The 16721-nt window shown below is 43.8% G+C and overlaps 2 protein-coding genes across 2 annotated transcripts; both read left to right on the top strand.

Moving 5' to 3' along the window:
• Positions 1–918: 918 nt before the first annotated feature.
• mpv17l (MPV17 mitochondrial membrane protein like) lies at positions 919–3355 on the top strand. Its single transcript, XM_030089622.1, has 4 exons — positions 919–1230; positions 2027–2097; positions 3028–3057; positions 3139–3355. Exons 1-4 carry the CDS (start codon positions 924–926, stop codon positions 3352–3354), a joined length of 624 nt encoding a protein of 207 aa, XP_029945482.1. The 5' UTR covers positions 919–923; the 3' UTR covers position 3355.
• A 2846-nt stretch (positions 3356–6201) lies between these two features.
• LOC115387063 (nuclear distribution protein nudE homolog 1-A-like) lies at positions 6202–14077 on the top strand. Its single transcript, XM_030089600.1, has 9 exons — positions 6202–6215; positions 6885–6983; positions 8308–8461; positions 9635–9783; positions 9858–9994; positions 10236–10478; positions 10739–10824; positions 11184–11332; positions 11394–14077. Exons 2-9 carry the CDS (start codon positions 6898–6900, stop codon positions 11440–11442), a joined length of 1053 nt encoding a protein of 350 aa, XP_029945460.1. The 5' UTR covers positions 6202–6215; positions 6885–6897; the 3' UTR covers positions 11443–14077.
• The last annotated feature ends 2644 nt before the right edge of the window (positions 14078–16721 follow it).

Here is a 16721-nt window from a genome sequence, read left to right as displayed (position 1 = left end):
TTTAATCCATAAGTATTTAAAAAGTTCCGTAAACTGACTGAATGGACGGTGTGTGAGAGAAAAAAGGGGGGATTTGTATATTTCCCTTTAAGTCTTAACAAATAAATAAATAAATAAATAAAACGCTTTTGGACGATTTGCGCGATCACGCTGCACAAATAACTCAGCTGCATATTTTACCAATACAAATTAATATGCAAGGGTCGCAGTCTTTATACTTGTGCAATCTATCGATTTTGTGCAGTTTTCTAATTTTGTATGATGGTTACGCAGAATTTGCGCAGCTTCAAGGATGCGCAAAATCAAAAGCGGCGGAAGGCACAGACATCAGTGAAAGAGTTTATACCTGTTTAACTGAGTAAAGTGAAATTCAGACAGACTCGCCATGTGAATGGATGAGACGAGCGAGCTGACGGCACCTCGACCGGATGGACGCGCCTGAGCGCCGCGCGCAGGGGAGACGGAGGCGCGCGCCCGAGCAGACCGGGACAATCCCGCAGATTAGCGCTTTGACCTGCGGGATTTGTGGCCGGGGAGGCACCTGATTCACCGGCGGAGACACGCCGAGTCACAGCGGAGGGACAGAGCTCCTCTCTCGGTCTGCCCGTTATATCACGGCTTGAGGAACCTTTTACGCACCGGCGGCTCCGGACGCAGGAGAGGACGAGGTGACCAACGTGGAGCCATGGCGCGCTTTTACGCACGGCGCGCGCGGACAGTGATGCGGGTGTCTGAGGACGTTTCTCCGCTCTGAGGTCTGGTGATGTGTGACACTCCTGCCGCCGGTGGAAACCTGTAATCCCTCCCCGACCACAGGTGGACTGCGTCCTGCGTCCTGCGTCCTGCGGGCCTGATCAGATGAATCTCCGGTCTCTGAACTGAAGCTCTCTTCTGAAACGCGCAGCCTCTCGTTCGGTGCCAAAATGCGGAGAGCGGTGCTGAAAGAGGCCGCCAAGCGCTTCCCCTGGCTGGCCAACGTCACCCTGTACGGCTGCCTGTTCGCCGGCGGGGACCTGGTGCACCAGCTGATGGCGCAGAGGGAGCGCCTGGACTGGAAGCACACGCGCAACGTGGCCATCGTGGCCATCAGCTTCCAGGGGAACTTTAACTACTTCTGGCTGCGCGCCCTGGAGAGACGCTTCCCGGGAAAATCCGCCGGAATGGTGTTCAGGAAGCTGCTGCTGGACCAGAGCTTCGCGTCGCCTCTGGCCACCAGCGTCTTCTACACGGGTACTGAAACCGCTCCGGGCTCGTTCCGGTCCGACGTGGCCTTAATTAATCAGGTTTCCTTCCGTTTTCACGAAAGGCGCATGTTTGGATTTACGCATTGAGTTCAGCTTAAGATTTCTGTACATCTATTTGGATTTTCTGCTCATTTGGGGCAGAGGTTTGGAGATTAGAAGCAGACCTATGACAGGACAGCAGGTCACCACTGGGGGTCCCTGAGACTGACCCTTGACCTCCTCACTCTGCTTCTCCTGATGTAACATTTATCCAGAGAGATCAGTGAAGTAAATTCAAACTATTTGGCTCCATTTCTAATCATCAACTGTAACTTTTGCTCAGTTTGTTTTCTCCTCATCATTCAGTTTAATTTTGAACTACATTTTTGCTAAATTACTGTAGTTTTTATTGATTTCTTGCATATTTCTGAACATTTAAGTGAATCTGCAGTTTGCTACAACTTTAATTCATTTTTATGTCCATTTTTAAACATTTAAGTGCAGATTTCCGCTCATTTTGCAGTGATTTTCTGTCACCTCTTATCTGTTTCTTTTCTTTTTGTACATCTCTCCCTTTTTACCTTCTATTTCTTGTACTTTTATGCATCTTTGGCATCAATCCAAGCTCTGTAACGTGTAGGTTTATGCATGTAAAGTCATTTATTTGTCAGTTAAAACAAGATTTTGCGATTTTAAGAGACCTAAAGGATTTTTCATCACAACTCCAAACTAAAAAGTGACTCGGACATCAGGATAGAGGTTAAAAAAAGCTTTTGACACTAAAGCTCTCCTCTGGCCTGCAGGCGTCAGCTTCCTGGAGGGAAAAGAGGACATCTTCGAGGACTGGAGGGAGAAGTTTTTCAACACTTGGAAGGTAAGAACAGAGCGAAGGGAAGAGAACGAGGCGGATGAGGTGAAAGGAGGAGTGCAGAAAGTCACCTTCCCTCCGTCTCCGGCTCCGTGTGGCTGCAGCTGCCGTCAGCTCACCGCCAGATTAACCCAGATTGTTGTCACTGCCGCTTTTGCGCAGTGGGCTCCAGGCCCAGGGCGAGGGAGGAGGAGGGGGAGGAGGAGTGTTTCAGAAGGTGTGAACTGACTGTGTCGCTGTGCTGACGGCAAACATTTCGGTCAGTTACAACAATCCCATCAAAGAGAAGCGGCTCGTCTCAAAGTCTGTCTCACTGTTTTAATCATAATATATAAACTGTTCTTTAAATGGTCAGATTAAGGAAAATTTGTGTCAAAAAGTCTGAGTTGAGTTATTTTGAAAGATTTTAATAGAGGTTTAAATTCTAGATGTGTTTGGTTTATGCAGGTGTTTCAAACACTTCTACGTCTGAATTTAAAAATCTTGTCCTCCAGGTCTGAAGAATCCAGATTCAGACTGTAGTTTAAACAATTAAATGAAGCAAGAGTCCTGTTCAGGTCAGAGGGAGAAGGTTCACAGCTCTTCTCCAGGTATCAGGAGCAGAAAAGAGGAGATCATTAAAGTAAGATGTTCTCTGAAAGATATGAAGCGACTGCGTTATTTCAAGTCTTATTGCTTCACAGCTTTTCTAGAGACGTGAGGAAAAGAAAAAGATTGTTCCGTCTTTGTTTTAACCCCTTTATGCAAATAACTGTATTGATTATGACATAAAAACATGAAAACATGGTAAAAACTATGGAACATTTGACCATGAACCAGAGCTCTGATCAGGCCTCAAACACCAGAGTCCGTTAGCGTTCTCTCCTCTGAAGCTGCTGCAGAGTAAACGGTGCAGACGGTCTGCTGACCGGCGTCTCGCCTCCCGCTCTCTTGCAGACCGGACTCATGTACTGGCCCTTCATGCAGGTAAACACACACTCGGGATGAGATCTGAGCGGCGCGCTGGAGGGAGGAGTGTGTCGGTAACCGCTGTCCGCCTCTCGCCAGTTCCTGAACTTCGTCCTGATGCCGCTGCACATGCGGACGGCCTTCATGGGCTGCTGCGCCTTCCTCTGGGCCACCTTCCTCTGCTTCTCCCGGCAGAACGGCGACGGCACCGCCGGCGTGGCGCTGGCCTTCGTCATGGACCCCCGGAAAACGCTGGAGGACATGAGGGAAGCCCGGCTGGCCCGCAAGAGACAGAGGGCCCAGAGGGACAACTGACCCAGGGTGGAGGAGGTGGAGGAGGGTGGAGGAGGATGGATGAGCATGGAGGAGGATGGAGGATGGAGGAGGGTGGAGGGGACTGATGGAAAACAGAGGAGGAGGGTGGAGGAGGTGAAGGAGGATGAAGGAGGATGGATGAGCTTGGAGGAGGATGGAGGAAGGTGGAAGAGGAGGTGGGCAGAGGAGAGTGGAGGATGGAGAAAGTTAGAGTGGGATGGAGCGGACTGCTGGGGGATGGAGGAGGGTGGAGGGGAGTGGATGAGAATGGAGGAGGATAGAGAAGGTTGGAATGGGATGGAGGGGGATAAAGGAGACTTGAGGGGGATGGAAAAGTTTGGAGGGGGATGGAGGAGGTTAGAGAAGTTTGGGGAGGTACTGAAGAAAGATGGAGGAGACTAGAGGAGGATGGAGGAGAATCAAGAAGGATGGGGGTGGAGGAGGATGGAAGAGTAAGGCGGAGGATGGAGAAGATTGACGAAGGATGATGCAGTCTCCCTCCAGTGCGTTGGAGGGTGGTGGAGGTGGGTGGAGGAGACTGGAGGAGGATAAAAAGAAAAAAGCACAAACTGAAGAGGGCGGAGCGTGACGGAGTTCCTGTCAGTCTCACAGCAGTTTGATTGTTCCAGACTTGTGGAGATCAATTAAAAAAACATCCAGCTTGAAAGTGTCTGCTTTACAGCTGCATCATGGGAAAATGAGTTTCCGGGACATGTACAGTGGGACTGCTGCACAGTGGAGGAATCGAACCGGGTTACCACTCGGTCCAGGTCGGGGACGACCGTTATAATGATAACATTTAAACATCTGTTGTAGATTACAAAGTGAAGGAGAAGATGTTAAAACAGGAGTCAAACAAAGAAAACAGAAATGGGCCCAACACTGATCCCTGTGGAACACCACATGAGGATCACACAGAGATACTGGGTCAGCCACTGTTCACCAACATGACGTCTTTATGTCCAAGGAAAATGCATTTCAAATTAAAACAGAAAGAAAAACATAAATGAATGAAGTCCGTTTATTATCATTCTCTCTTTTCTTAATTTTTTGTTCTCCATTTTCTTGGCTGAAATACAATTAATTTCAGGTTATTATGTAAAATTGTTTAATTATTATTTATTTCCTGAATAAGTAAATTTTTTAACATTTTAATTTGATTCATTTTAAAGATTTATTTAAAATTTATTTAAATATCTGCTCTTTAAAAAAAAGGCGGGGGGGGGGGGGTCACTTGACAGGAAAAGAGCAGACAGGAGAATAACTCCAACACTTTCATGGGATGTTTGAAGAGCGGCGTTAACGAGTGAGATTACCCTGCGGCCGCCTTGAGCTCTGTGGTGGGCCGCGTCTGGTCCATGGGCCACATGTTTCCCAGCACTATTTCAAAGTGAAAACCTCGGATGTGACTGAAGGTCGCAGACACGTAATCTGCTGTCAGTGTAGACTCAGAAAACATGCAGCAGCACAGATATGGAGCTGGGACGGATGTGTGTGTGTGTGTGTGTGTGTGTGTGTGTGTGTGTGTGTGTGTGTGTGTGTGTGTGTCGCAGCTTTATGCTCCAGTGATGGTGCGTGTGGATTAACGAGGATCAGATAGGCCAGTTTAATCCCTCTGAAAAGGACAGAGTTGACCCAGTTTGACCTCTGACCCCCATCAACAGGAAGAGAAATTGCACCAATCAGAGTGCAGCATGGTGTCACATGACCTTCTGCTGGATTACATCATCACAGGATGTCAGAACTGTTAAAGGTCACCTAATGAGCTGACACACTCACCTTGACACACACGCACACATGTACATGCACACATGCACATGCATGCACGAACGCAGGCACACTCACACACATACACACACACTCACATGAACAGGAGACAAACTTCATAATTAAAAACACAGAAGTTACAAATTACACACACAAAAGGTATTGTCACTTTTTCAGGGAAATCTTAAAACATGAAATGGATTTGAAGCCTCGTCTAACTGATGTGTAATCAAAAGATATTTTTTTCTGAAATATTTGCCAAAAAAAAAGAAAATATAATGAAATTTGGAACTTTTTTGATAGGCTTATAAAAAAATCTTTAAATTACTCTTTGCCACAAAAATTGCTACATTCAACCCTGAAAATATGCTATGCTATTACTATAAAAAAATATAGATTTGTTCTTTCAACAAACTACAACTTACACCAATTAATAATGTATCTTTGTGCAGTAAAAATAAAACATTACATTCATAAAATACAAAAATTGGACTGATTAAAAAAAAGTTTAAATAAATTGGCAAACTCCAGATTAAAAGTGTAATCCCACAGGATGAATTTTATATTCACATAAATACTGAATATTGTCAAAGTAATCAGTTAAATATATACTCAAAAATTACTCATCATTATACAAATGATTTCTAAACATAAAACAAATAATCTAATGGCGAAAAAAAAAATGCACGAAGTGTTGTAAAACAGCGCCACCTTCTGGTAACTAATAGGAACATCAGCATTAAACACACGTTCCCTTTAACTCTTTCCTGATTGGACAGATAATTGAAGTCCCGCCTTACTCAATTTGATTGACAGCCATCTGACCAATCGCGACAGGGCACAGGGTTCCGTTCTGACTTGTGATTGGTCGATCGGTGTGGCCGTGAGAATGGCAGCGTGTATTGTTCTTTCCGGAGCTGCTGCAACTTTGCGGTTTCCAACTCGCGACAAGTCCCGAAATAGTTCTGTTTTTCTCACTCCGGCGTTGGATTTAACTAAGAAACTCCATCCGGAGCGACGGTAGCAGGACGACGACGGTTCAAAAGCAGGTTAAAGTGGAAATATCTGCCTGGAAGCGAAGTCAGCTGTTGGACGTAAGTTTCTGTTTATGTCTGCTGGGATTTAAACGGTTAACACCGTTAGCTGAACTAGCATAGCGTTAACTTGCTTAAAGTCGTTAAACTTACTTTTTTCCTAACTTATTAAGTGCTGTTTATTTCGTAAACAGTTATTATTGATATTACCAAACCACTGCTGGAAGTTTTACATTGTCTTATTTTAAAATGCCGGCTGTAGGTTCCCGTTTTTCTGTGTGACCGAACTCTATATAAATCTTGATTAATTTCATGTAAATGTTTCTAACTCCACATTTTGTTAGAATAGACTATTTTCTCAAATCTTAACTGATTGAACAGAGCACAGTGTTCAATACTGCATACATTACATGTGGATAAAATCCTTATTTATTGTGGATCGAGATGTGTTCCCCTGATTATTTTGTTATTCGCCCCAGCTGAGCGGACCTCCGCAATGCCCCTAATAAATGTACAAAAATCAAGAAAGTTTTCACTTTTTTCACGTCCGGTGTTTAATTACTCAGCCGATTTTTCCTAAAACCTGGAATTAATCGTGTGCGATCGCGTTCCAACCAGAATAGTCACTTCTCAATAACTGTGTTCAGGTTGAACATAAATTCGCCGATTTCAAACGGATGATTTGTGAGTGAAACGTTGGCTGAGAGCCGTTTGTGAATCGATCACAGGGTATCTGCCGGACATGGGGGATCTGGAGCCTCCAGAGTTCGGGTCCCTGGAGGAAGAGTTGGAGTACTGGAAGGAGCAGGCAGCCAGGCACCAGCAGAGGTTTGATCGTCATTGATTTCATATTAAAACAGTATTTTGAAGGCAGGCTGCTCCTATGAAATAACTTTAAGGACTCAATCCGACATAAAGAAAGGAAATGTGCAATTTACACCGAATAAATGTCATATTTTTCTTGGTAGAGGAGAAACAAACACTGTTTGCATCTTGTAGTTGCATTTTAGACACATTTCACTGTTTTCTTACTTTTAAATTAAACCAAAGTTTTACCTTCACAGTAAATTGGTTAAATTGTACAGCATCACTTTTCCTGATGTACCTACATGATTAAGTCCATATTTTAAATAAAAAAAAAGGATTTCATTTACATAGCACTTTTGCACCACTTCAGCAGTCCCCAAAGTGCACATTGACACACACAAATGGATGTGGCTGCCATGCAAGGCTCTCAGTCCATTGGTTCAATGTTTTGCTCAAGGATACTTCCAGATGTGGTCAAGGGGAGACTGAAAATCAAACCTGCAACCCTCTGTTTGAGAGATAACATCCTACCAACCGAGCCATTGCCTGAAACACCGTAGCTGTGAAATATGAAGCCCATCAAAGCCGGTCAACCACGAGGCTTCAGTTGATTTCATCGATATGAACCTTAAAACCAAGCCTGGCCACAGAAACACTGTGTTGTTGTACAGCTGCGCCATTGGAGGGGATTTTTGGCAATAAAGTATCTGAAAATCACACTTTTCCAGAGTTGGCTGGCAGATTTATAGTTTTCTGAAATATAACCGATTCAGATTCAGATAAAAACACGTCACATGGTTTCATACCCCCCAAAATAGTTTCTTTTTTTGTTTGTTTGTTTAGATTTTATGTAATCATGCACTATAAATAAATACATCAGGAAAAGAAATACATTTGAAAATACTTTGTGTGTTCTAAGTTGCCCTAGTTACTGGTTTTGTTTGAACATTTTTCAAATGATCCCTTTGGGGCATCAAAACAAGAAAATGATCGTCTTTCAGCTGTTTTCGTAAAGGCAGCGCTGGGACAGTTTGCACTGATTCCTCACTTTAATCCCCAGAATTCGATTCCTGCTCATCGTTTTGGGTGATTTATGCTTAGTTTTTGTTTAATTTTGTTGTACTTGTGTAATACAAACTAATAATCTGAACTGATTCATTTGTTCCTTGAACATCTTCACAAATCTTGCGATCGATTCTCTGTCATGAAGGAGGATTTAGACGCTTTGTCACCAACAAGTCGTAACTTCAGTAAACATCCATGCTATAGAGCGTCGTTCTCCCACTGATGTAAACAGCTGGATTATACCGGGTGTGATGTGTGTGTGTGTGATGTGTGTGCGCAGTGCGGAGGAGGCGCAGGAGGAGCTGCAGGAGTTCCAGCAGATGAGTCGGGACTACGAGGTGGAGCTGGAGGCGGAGCTTAAACAGTGCGAGGCCAGAAACCGCGAACTCCTCACAGCCAATAACAGGCTGCGCATGGAGCTGGAAAACTACAAGGTAAACAAAACTACGAGGTGCACAAAATTCCAAAGTAAGGGAGGAAAACTACGAGGTAAATAAGAAACGTAGGCAGTCTCTTTAGTCTGACTCACTGCTGCCACTCAGAGCAGAGAGGTGGAACTGCAGGCATTTAACAAAGTTATGCTTTTCTACTCATGTTGCAGATGATTTTCTTAATGAATCAACAAATGTTTAGAGCATTGAAAGTAATATTTTACCTGCAGCTTATCTTTAAATCAATCAATACAGTTTGGAAAAAAAATTCAAGCTAAAAAAGAAAAATCTATTTAAAATGAAATGCAGTGCAGCAGGTTCTCCAGAGAAAATGAATTGTGGAGTGTTAAATGTAATATATCCATCTTTAAAATAAAGAATTTCTTTTTTTCCTGCATATATTTAAGGACACTGACTTCAAATTGAAGAACATTTTCCAAAAACTTGAGTAAAACTAATAAATACACAATCTTACCATTTTTTTGTCTGAGTTAATAGTTTCTTCCCTTTAAAAGTGAGTCTGTAGCTTCAGACAGACAGTGAACAGCGCCACCCTGTGGTTTCAGATCAGCCTCATGTTCAGCTCTCTGATAGGACGGATGATTCTAATCTGTCTCATCAATACTTGACAAATATCTTCTCATCTTTGCGGACTAGTCGACCAGCCGGTCCTAATTGAAATGTTTCAGTCAACAGAGAAATCCGTCTGCAGGAATGTTCCTCCTGTTAGAAAACATTTCTTCTTCGAGTCATTTTTAGCCTCTTTATCTCGCTGAATCTGCTTCATCTGGCTTCTTTTCATTTCCGATGACACACCAGTAAACCTGACGTCCATCTGAATGAGTGTTTTCACTGTGTGTGTGTGTGTCAGCTCAGACACACACACACACACACGCCGGTCACTGAGACAGACCCCGGCGGCTCTCGCTCCGTGTCGGGACGGGACATCTCCGTTCGCCCACCATCACTCTGTCCTTTCTCTCTTCTCGTCCCGGTTTGATTCTCCTCTTTGTTCTCGTTTCACATCGAAGTTCTTTCTTCGTCTGTTGCTGTTTTTAAAAAGTCGCTTCATCACTGGCATCATGGTTTCTTTTTTAGTTAAATGTGTTTCACGTGTGGAATCTCACACCTTTCCTCCTCCTGTGGTTCTGTCTTCATATTTTCTCCTTCTCCCAGGATAAATACGAGACGCAGCACTCGGAGGCCTACCGGCAGATCTCCAGCCTGGAGGGGGACCTGGCCGAGACCTCGGCCATCCGAGACCAGTTCCAGAGGTACGTCCGGGAGCTGGAGCAGGCCAACGACGACCTGGAGAGGGCCAAGAGGTGAGAGCAGGTCAGAGGGAAGCACCCGCCCCGCTGTCCGGAGAACGGCCGACAGAAGGACCTCTGTGTTTCAGAGCCACCATCATGTCTCTGGAGGACTTCGAGCAGAGGATGAACCAGGTGATCGAGAGGAACGCCTTCCTGGAGAGCGAGCTGGACGAGAAGGAGAACCTGCTGGAGTCGGTCCAGAGGCTGAAGGACGAGGCCCGAGGTCTCCGTCTGCTCAGACACGCCAAACCCACCAAGTCATTCACTGACCAATGTGTTAAAGTAGTGTGTGTGTGTGTGTGTGTGTGTGTGTGTGTGTGTGTGTGTGTGTGTGTGTGTGGTGTGTGTGTTGTGTGTGTGTGTGTGTGTGTGTGTGTGTGTGTGTGTGTGTGTGTGTGTGTGTGTGTGTGTGTGTGTGTGTGTGTGTGTGTGTGTGTGTGTGTGTGGGGTTCTGTGTGCGTCAGACTTGAGGCAGGAGCTGGCTGTGCAGCAGAAGCAGCAGTCTCAGGACAGAAAGCCGTCCTTCAGCAGTGCAGTCAGAGACCCTTCGTCAGCCCTCGCCTCCTCCTCCTCCTCCTCCGTGCTCCCCACCCCCCCGCTCACCCCCCCAGACCGAAGAACCCAAGACACACCCTCGTCTCTGTCGTCCAGACCTCAGCCCCCCACAGAGGAGGCGCTCAGTGCCAACCAGCCCCCCAGCAACCGAGGTGTGTGTGTGTGTGTGTGCGCCCGCGTGCGTGTGTGTGTGTGCGCCCGCGTGCGTGTGTGTGTGTGCGCCCGCGTGCGTGTGTGTGTGTGTGTGTGTATCCACACTTGTTTCTGAACTGCTTCTTTAGTTTCCTGGATGTTTTCGACTGGTTGAGAAAGCAGTGGGGTTGTTTTTGCCGCTGCTCTGATCTTTTTCTGCCACTTCCTGTTGTCCCTTCCTCCCCCTGACCTCTGACCTCTGGCCATCGCGGTCTTGCAGGTGACGCCGCCCCCGCGCCCCCCCTCACCACGTCGGCCCGGATCTCGGCCCTGAACATCGTCGGCGAGCTGCTGAGGAAAGTCGGGGTGAGAAAACCACGCTGGCATTTAAAAATATCTCCCATCAGCTGCCGTCATGTGAGGCCGGGGGCGCTGAGGCTGTTCCCGTCAAACACACACACACACACACACACACACACACACACACACACACACACACACACACACACACACACACCAAGACACACTCAGGGGAAGTCCGGACTGACCTCAGGTCACCGATCCAGGAAGAGAAGATGGAGACGGATCATCCTGGCCCGGTTCAGAACCGGTCTGGAGGTCAACCTCTGGTCCGGGTCCCCCTTCCTGCCCGTTGGCTGGTCTCAGACTGAGTTCTCTTTGTTCTCCATGATCTGTTTTGACCTTCTTACCTTCTGGCCGCTCAGAACCTGGAGTCCAAACTGGCCTCGTGTCGGGACTACGTCCACCAGCAGACGAGCAGCCGCCGAGGCCCCGCCTCCGGAGGACAGGGGGCGCCGGCGAGCCAGACCGGCTCCTCAGAGAACCATCCAGCCAACGGACTGTGCAACAAGAGGTGAGGCGGCTGCTTCGGCTCGGCGGCGAAACATGATCTGACAGGAAGTCTGTCCTTTCAGCCTGGTGAAGAGGTTAGACTTCGGCGCTGGATCCAAGCTGCTGGTTTGAAACCCTCTACCCAGAATCCTCCTGGGGTCTTCCGGGCCCGTCGTCTCCGTCCAGCCGACTGGACGCCTCCTCAGGACTCTGCACATGTATTGGCTGTTTTGTTTTGTTTTCTGGCCTCGGCTCCTCGTCTGTTTACTCAACGTTTTGTGTTACGAAGGAATCTGAAGGACTTCGCGCCACCTAGTGGTCAAACACGGTGCTGCTTTTACAAACCGAGCGTCAGCTTGGAAGAATATTGCCAAGAGAAGGAACCGGATCTGAAGGAAGTAGAACCCAGCAGGACTGCCGGGCGAGGAGCTCCCTCTGGTGGCCGGGAGATGAACTGCAGCGCCCCCTGGAGGCGGTCAGACTGAACTGAGGGTCCGTCCGTTCTCTGCTGGCAGCCAGGAAGTGTTGGAAATGCACTTTACAGGAAGGTGTTTGAAACCGGTTCACACCGGTCCTGAAGTCGGTTTTGCACTTGTCTGTTCACACTGGTTTTAAACCGATTCCAGTCCGGTTCCAGACCGAGTCCGGGACTCATTTTAAGCTGGTTTCAGGTCAGATGTAAACCGGTTCTGAAGGTTCTTTTAGACTTCAGTTTGTCTTCAGGACTTTATTTTGAACTGGTTTGGAGACTGCTGAGAAACTGGTCCAGGACTCGGTTCAGGGATGGATTTGGACGGACTCTTAGACCTGTTTTGAGACTGATTCTGGTTCTGTTGGTTCTAGACTGAGATGGACCAGATTCAGACTGTTTGGACTGATTTTACACTGCTTTTAGGACCGTAGTGTTTGAAGGTTTAGATTTTAATGGTTTGGAACTGAGAAACTGATGTTTTTGAACGTTCTGGTTCTCAATCTGGTTCTGTTGGTTCTGAAGTCAGACTGGACCGACTGGCTGTAGGACAGTCTTCATTTGAAGGTTTGGATTGTAATGGTTAAGAATGAAGAATCTGTTCTTGATCTGGTTCAGATGGTTCATGGACCGGTTCTGGAGTCGGACTGGACTGAGTTTACTCTGGTTTTAGGACAGGATTTGTTTGAAGGTTTAAATTTTAATGGTTTAGAAGGAAGAATCGACATTCTTGATCTGGTTCTCAGTCTGGTTCTGGTGGTTCTAAAGTAGGACTGGACCAACTGATTGTAGGACAGGATTAGTTTGAATGTTTGGATTTGATATGAAGGATTTGATGTTCTTGATTTGGTTTGATGGTTCTGGAGTCGGACTGGACTGATTTTGAGAATTTTACGTTCTCCGGCTTTTTCTTTTTTGGACTCCTGGTTGATGGAATCAGATTCGGACTGAAAGGAACCGGACCTGCTGGAGTTCTGTTTTAGCGTTCTGACAGTACTGATGTGAAGATCTGGATCCAGTTTGACTTTAGTTTTATAGATTTTCTCTCTTTCTTGATTAGTTTGAGTCTTTTTGGACCTTTTGCTCTCATTTTTCTTTCTGCTAGTTGGACGTTTGAGGTTGAGTCCTGGACTGAACTGGACTCTGCTGGTCTCTGATTGGTCCTCGGACCACCACGGACCCATTGTGAGTGTGTCTGAACAAACCTTCAGAGACCTCAAACAGCACTTTTTGACGTTTTTATATCTGTTTGGTTTTGTCCTCTTCTCTCACTGAGACAACAGAAAGTCTCTTTTCAGTGAAATAAAACCTGATCTGAGAACGAAACGCTTCACGACTCCCAGAAAACTGACTGAAAGTCGAATTAGTCTCAGTGGAAAAAAGGCTTTAATGTGTGAAATATGTAAATCTGGGTTCTTTAAAAGGTTTACTTTCACCATCGAAACTTCTTTTGCATCTATTTTCCCAATTTTCAACAGTTAAAATTTAATCATGATTTTAATATTTACATAAAATTACATTTACTTTTGAATTCAAGCAGTATTTCATCTTTACCCACTAATATCTGTCCCATATGTCAAGTTTTTGAAAAGTTTACTTTTTGAAATGAAATTTTAAATTTACACTCAAATTTCTTGATTAAAAAAAATCTAAAAGTTTCTTTTGTAAAACTAACATTGGTCTAAAAATCTATATGTTTTTAGTTTTGACAAATTAAATATGAATAGTCTTGAATTTCAGGCAAAAATTGTGAGTTTTAACATTTTTTGCCTGGAATTCAAAATGTTTTGTCTTAAATTTAGCTCAAGTTTTAGTTCTGACTTCATAGTTTAAAGAAATGATTCTAAATTTTCATATTTTTCTCAATTTAGTCTTCATTATAATAAACTCCATGAATAACTGTTGTGAATTTCAACATTTATTAATCTTAACATGTTTTTTAAAATTGCTGTGTGAAACTCAACACATCAGGTTGATTATTGAATTATTAGCAAAACCTTACAACAGTGGCTTTTATTTTAACATCTAAAAAAATAGATATTTTATCCTCGTCGTCACATATTTAGCTAAACTTTCCCACCTTTTGTTAAAATTTCACTACAGTTTAAATTAAAATCTCCAAATCTTCTCCTCATTTGGTGAAGGCAGATTTTCCACTTCAAACACTTAAACAATAATTCCTCCATAAAAGTTCAAAAGTAAAGTTTGACCTGCTGGTTTGTTCTTGAAGGATGTGTGTGTGTGTTTTTTACACAGATGTGCTGAAGATGTGTTTCTAGAAACCAATAAAACTTGAATGTAAAGAAGGAAAATCCCAGAAAATGTTTGTTTTTTTCCTCACAACAGGCGACACGATGAGGTGTTTTTGCAGAGATTTAATGCCGAACACATTCAGAATAAATATATTTGGTGCTTCTGTGAGGTTGAAAATCACACAAACCGTCGGTCACATCAGAGGGAGAGTGAGTCCCGTTTGTGTCTCTCAGGAGATTCACTTCAACAATAAATGTCTTTTCATTTCACAGCTGAAGACGAGGAGCTTTTCGGAGTAAAACAACACCTCATACTGATTGACTACAGTTACTAAGATTGGGGGGAAAAAGGGGAATGTACTTAGTCTCAATTTAGAAATGGGAAAGTGTTTTTTTTCTGAGAAAAACAGACAAATCTTTAAAAACTTTTTTTCATTCTGGTGTGATTTTAGAGAAATTGATAGTGAAGTGCTAAATCTGCCTGAGAGACACAAACTGACAGCTTTAAATATTAAATATAGAAACTTGAACACAATGTGGTTTTTCTCAAATACACAAACGTCACCTCGTTGATTTTAAATTAATCTGAATTCACATAAATTACACACATTTATTCATCCACAAACTGGAAACTGCATTTGATTAATTTCACTCCATAAAGTCTGATTTTATTTTCTATAATTTGAAGACTAACCATTCAATTCTCAGACTGAGCTGTAATGGCGCCCTCTGCAGGACAAAAATATACTCTAAAAAAAAATCTCATGTCTTTTTTAAAGTAATATGTTAAAGCCAATACGCTTACATAAGAAAGATTTTAAAAATATATCTGTATTGTTCACTCATAGTATAAATATGTCACTTCTGATCATTCCTGATAAATCTGTTTTCTGATAAACCTGAAACACTCCGACATACTGTTATCTCGTCAAAAACTGTTTTAATACAAGGAAATCATCATTTATAACAACCAACGTTTTTGGTTTTTCACTTTGTATTCAATTATCTCTTCAGATTCTGCACTTTGTTTCACCATAATAGTTTACAGAATATTAGTTTTTTTTTTTTTTTAGTTTTCTTTTGCAGTTCTGGCTTTTATTTGAGACACTTTGAGTCCTTCACAGTGGGATTTTACTTATTTTAACCAAATTTTAGAAGAGATGAAACTCATTAACAATTAATGAATACTCTGTACTCTACAATACTATATTTAATTGACTTTGAGGAGATCATCCTTTTTAACTTATGAATGTGGTTCTTTGTTTCAGCTGAATAATCCAGAAAATGATCAGTAATGAGAGATTACTGACTACAAAAATGAACTAAGTTTCAAACAAGTGAATCTGTACGGTTTCTGCTCTGAGAATGTTATTTTGAGTCAATTTTTAAAATCAAAAATATTTTAGTTGTCTCGCTAAATGGGTGTGGTTATCTGGTGTTTTTAATTCTGAATTAAGGAATTCAGAATTCTATCCATGAGCGTCGTGTTTACATGGGAAAACGAAGGACTAAATCCTCTCTCACGCTGGGGGTCTGTGAAGCGTTCTGATTGGACGGGGCGGCCCTGACGTGGTGACGACTCCCGGAAGTAAACAGTGTTTTTCTCGTCTTTCTTTCTCGATTAACTTTGACGCTACAGCTTTGAAAATGGCCGCACTGTTAAGCGTCCGTCGCTCCGCTCGTTTCATTACATCCAATTCTTCTAAAACTGCCGTTCAATAAATCGTCTCCGTACGAGTTGAAATGCGGACAGCGCGCCGCCATCTTGGAATATTGCGTCATCACAACGGAGCATGCGCAGAAGGACCAGAATGAAGTCGCGCCTAATTAGCATATGATTCCGCTTCCAAAGAAGAATAAACCCGCCGGCAAGTTCGGATTTACACTTAATTCTGAATAAAGTTTTCAGGCTTTTACACAGTCATTTTACAGCGGAATTAGGCTTTATTCAGATTTATAGAGCAATAGAAAGTCCCATGTAAACACACGGAATGTGTAACATTTTCAAATTTTCATACCAATAACATTTTTTTCTTCTCAAATTATTCATTAACAGTAAATGTCATGTGTGAAAGTGGCTGAAACAGCCAACCAATTTTGAATGGAAGTGACGGGTTAAGGCCTCAGTATGCTTCCCCCGAAAATCATGACTTTGCGTCGAGGCGACGTGTGGTGACGTGAACGTCGAGGGCTGTGATTGGTCCGCTTTGCGTTGTTTGTAGAATGAAGTAGAACTCACCCCGAATGCATTTCTGATGTGAACAGTGCTTCGGGAGAAATTTAGATCAAAAATTGAGCGGCACACATCCCTATACTGTTAGCAGTGTTAGCACTGTTAGCAGACGGGCCTGTGTGTATAGCCGCTCCTAAAATGGCTTTAATCGTCCAAAAGCTCATTAGTTTCACCAATATTTCATCATGGTCCGCTCACGCCTCTCCTCCACGACAGCCCGATGTCGCCAGATATGTCATATATGCAGATATATAGTCCAAAAAGGTTCATTGGTCTTCCAAGTTTTAATCCAAAACAAAGGTTCTTTTCCAAAGACCAGGGAGGTATTTTGTTATTTACCTGACGGTTTCGGCAGCTGTCAGCTGTCTTCTTCAGAGTGTCACGTGATGTGGTAAATAACAAATTACCTCCCTGGTCTTTGGAAAAGAACCTTTGTTTTGGATATGCAGATATATGT

This window comes from Salarias fasciatus, chromosome 4, assembly GCF_902148845.1.
Source record: "Salarias fasciatus chromosome 4, fSalaFa1.1, whole genome shotgun sequence".
In the NCBI taxonomy this organism is placed as follows: domain Eukaryota; kingdom Metazoa; phylum Chordata; class Actinopteri; order Blenniiformes; family Blenniidae; genus Salarias; species Salarias fasciatus.
This window is presented reverse-complemented; position numbering and strand designations above follow the sequence as displayed.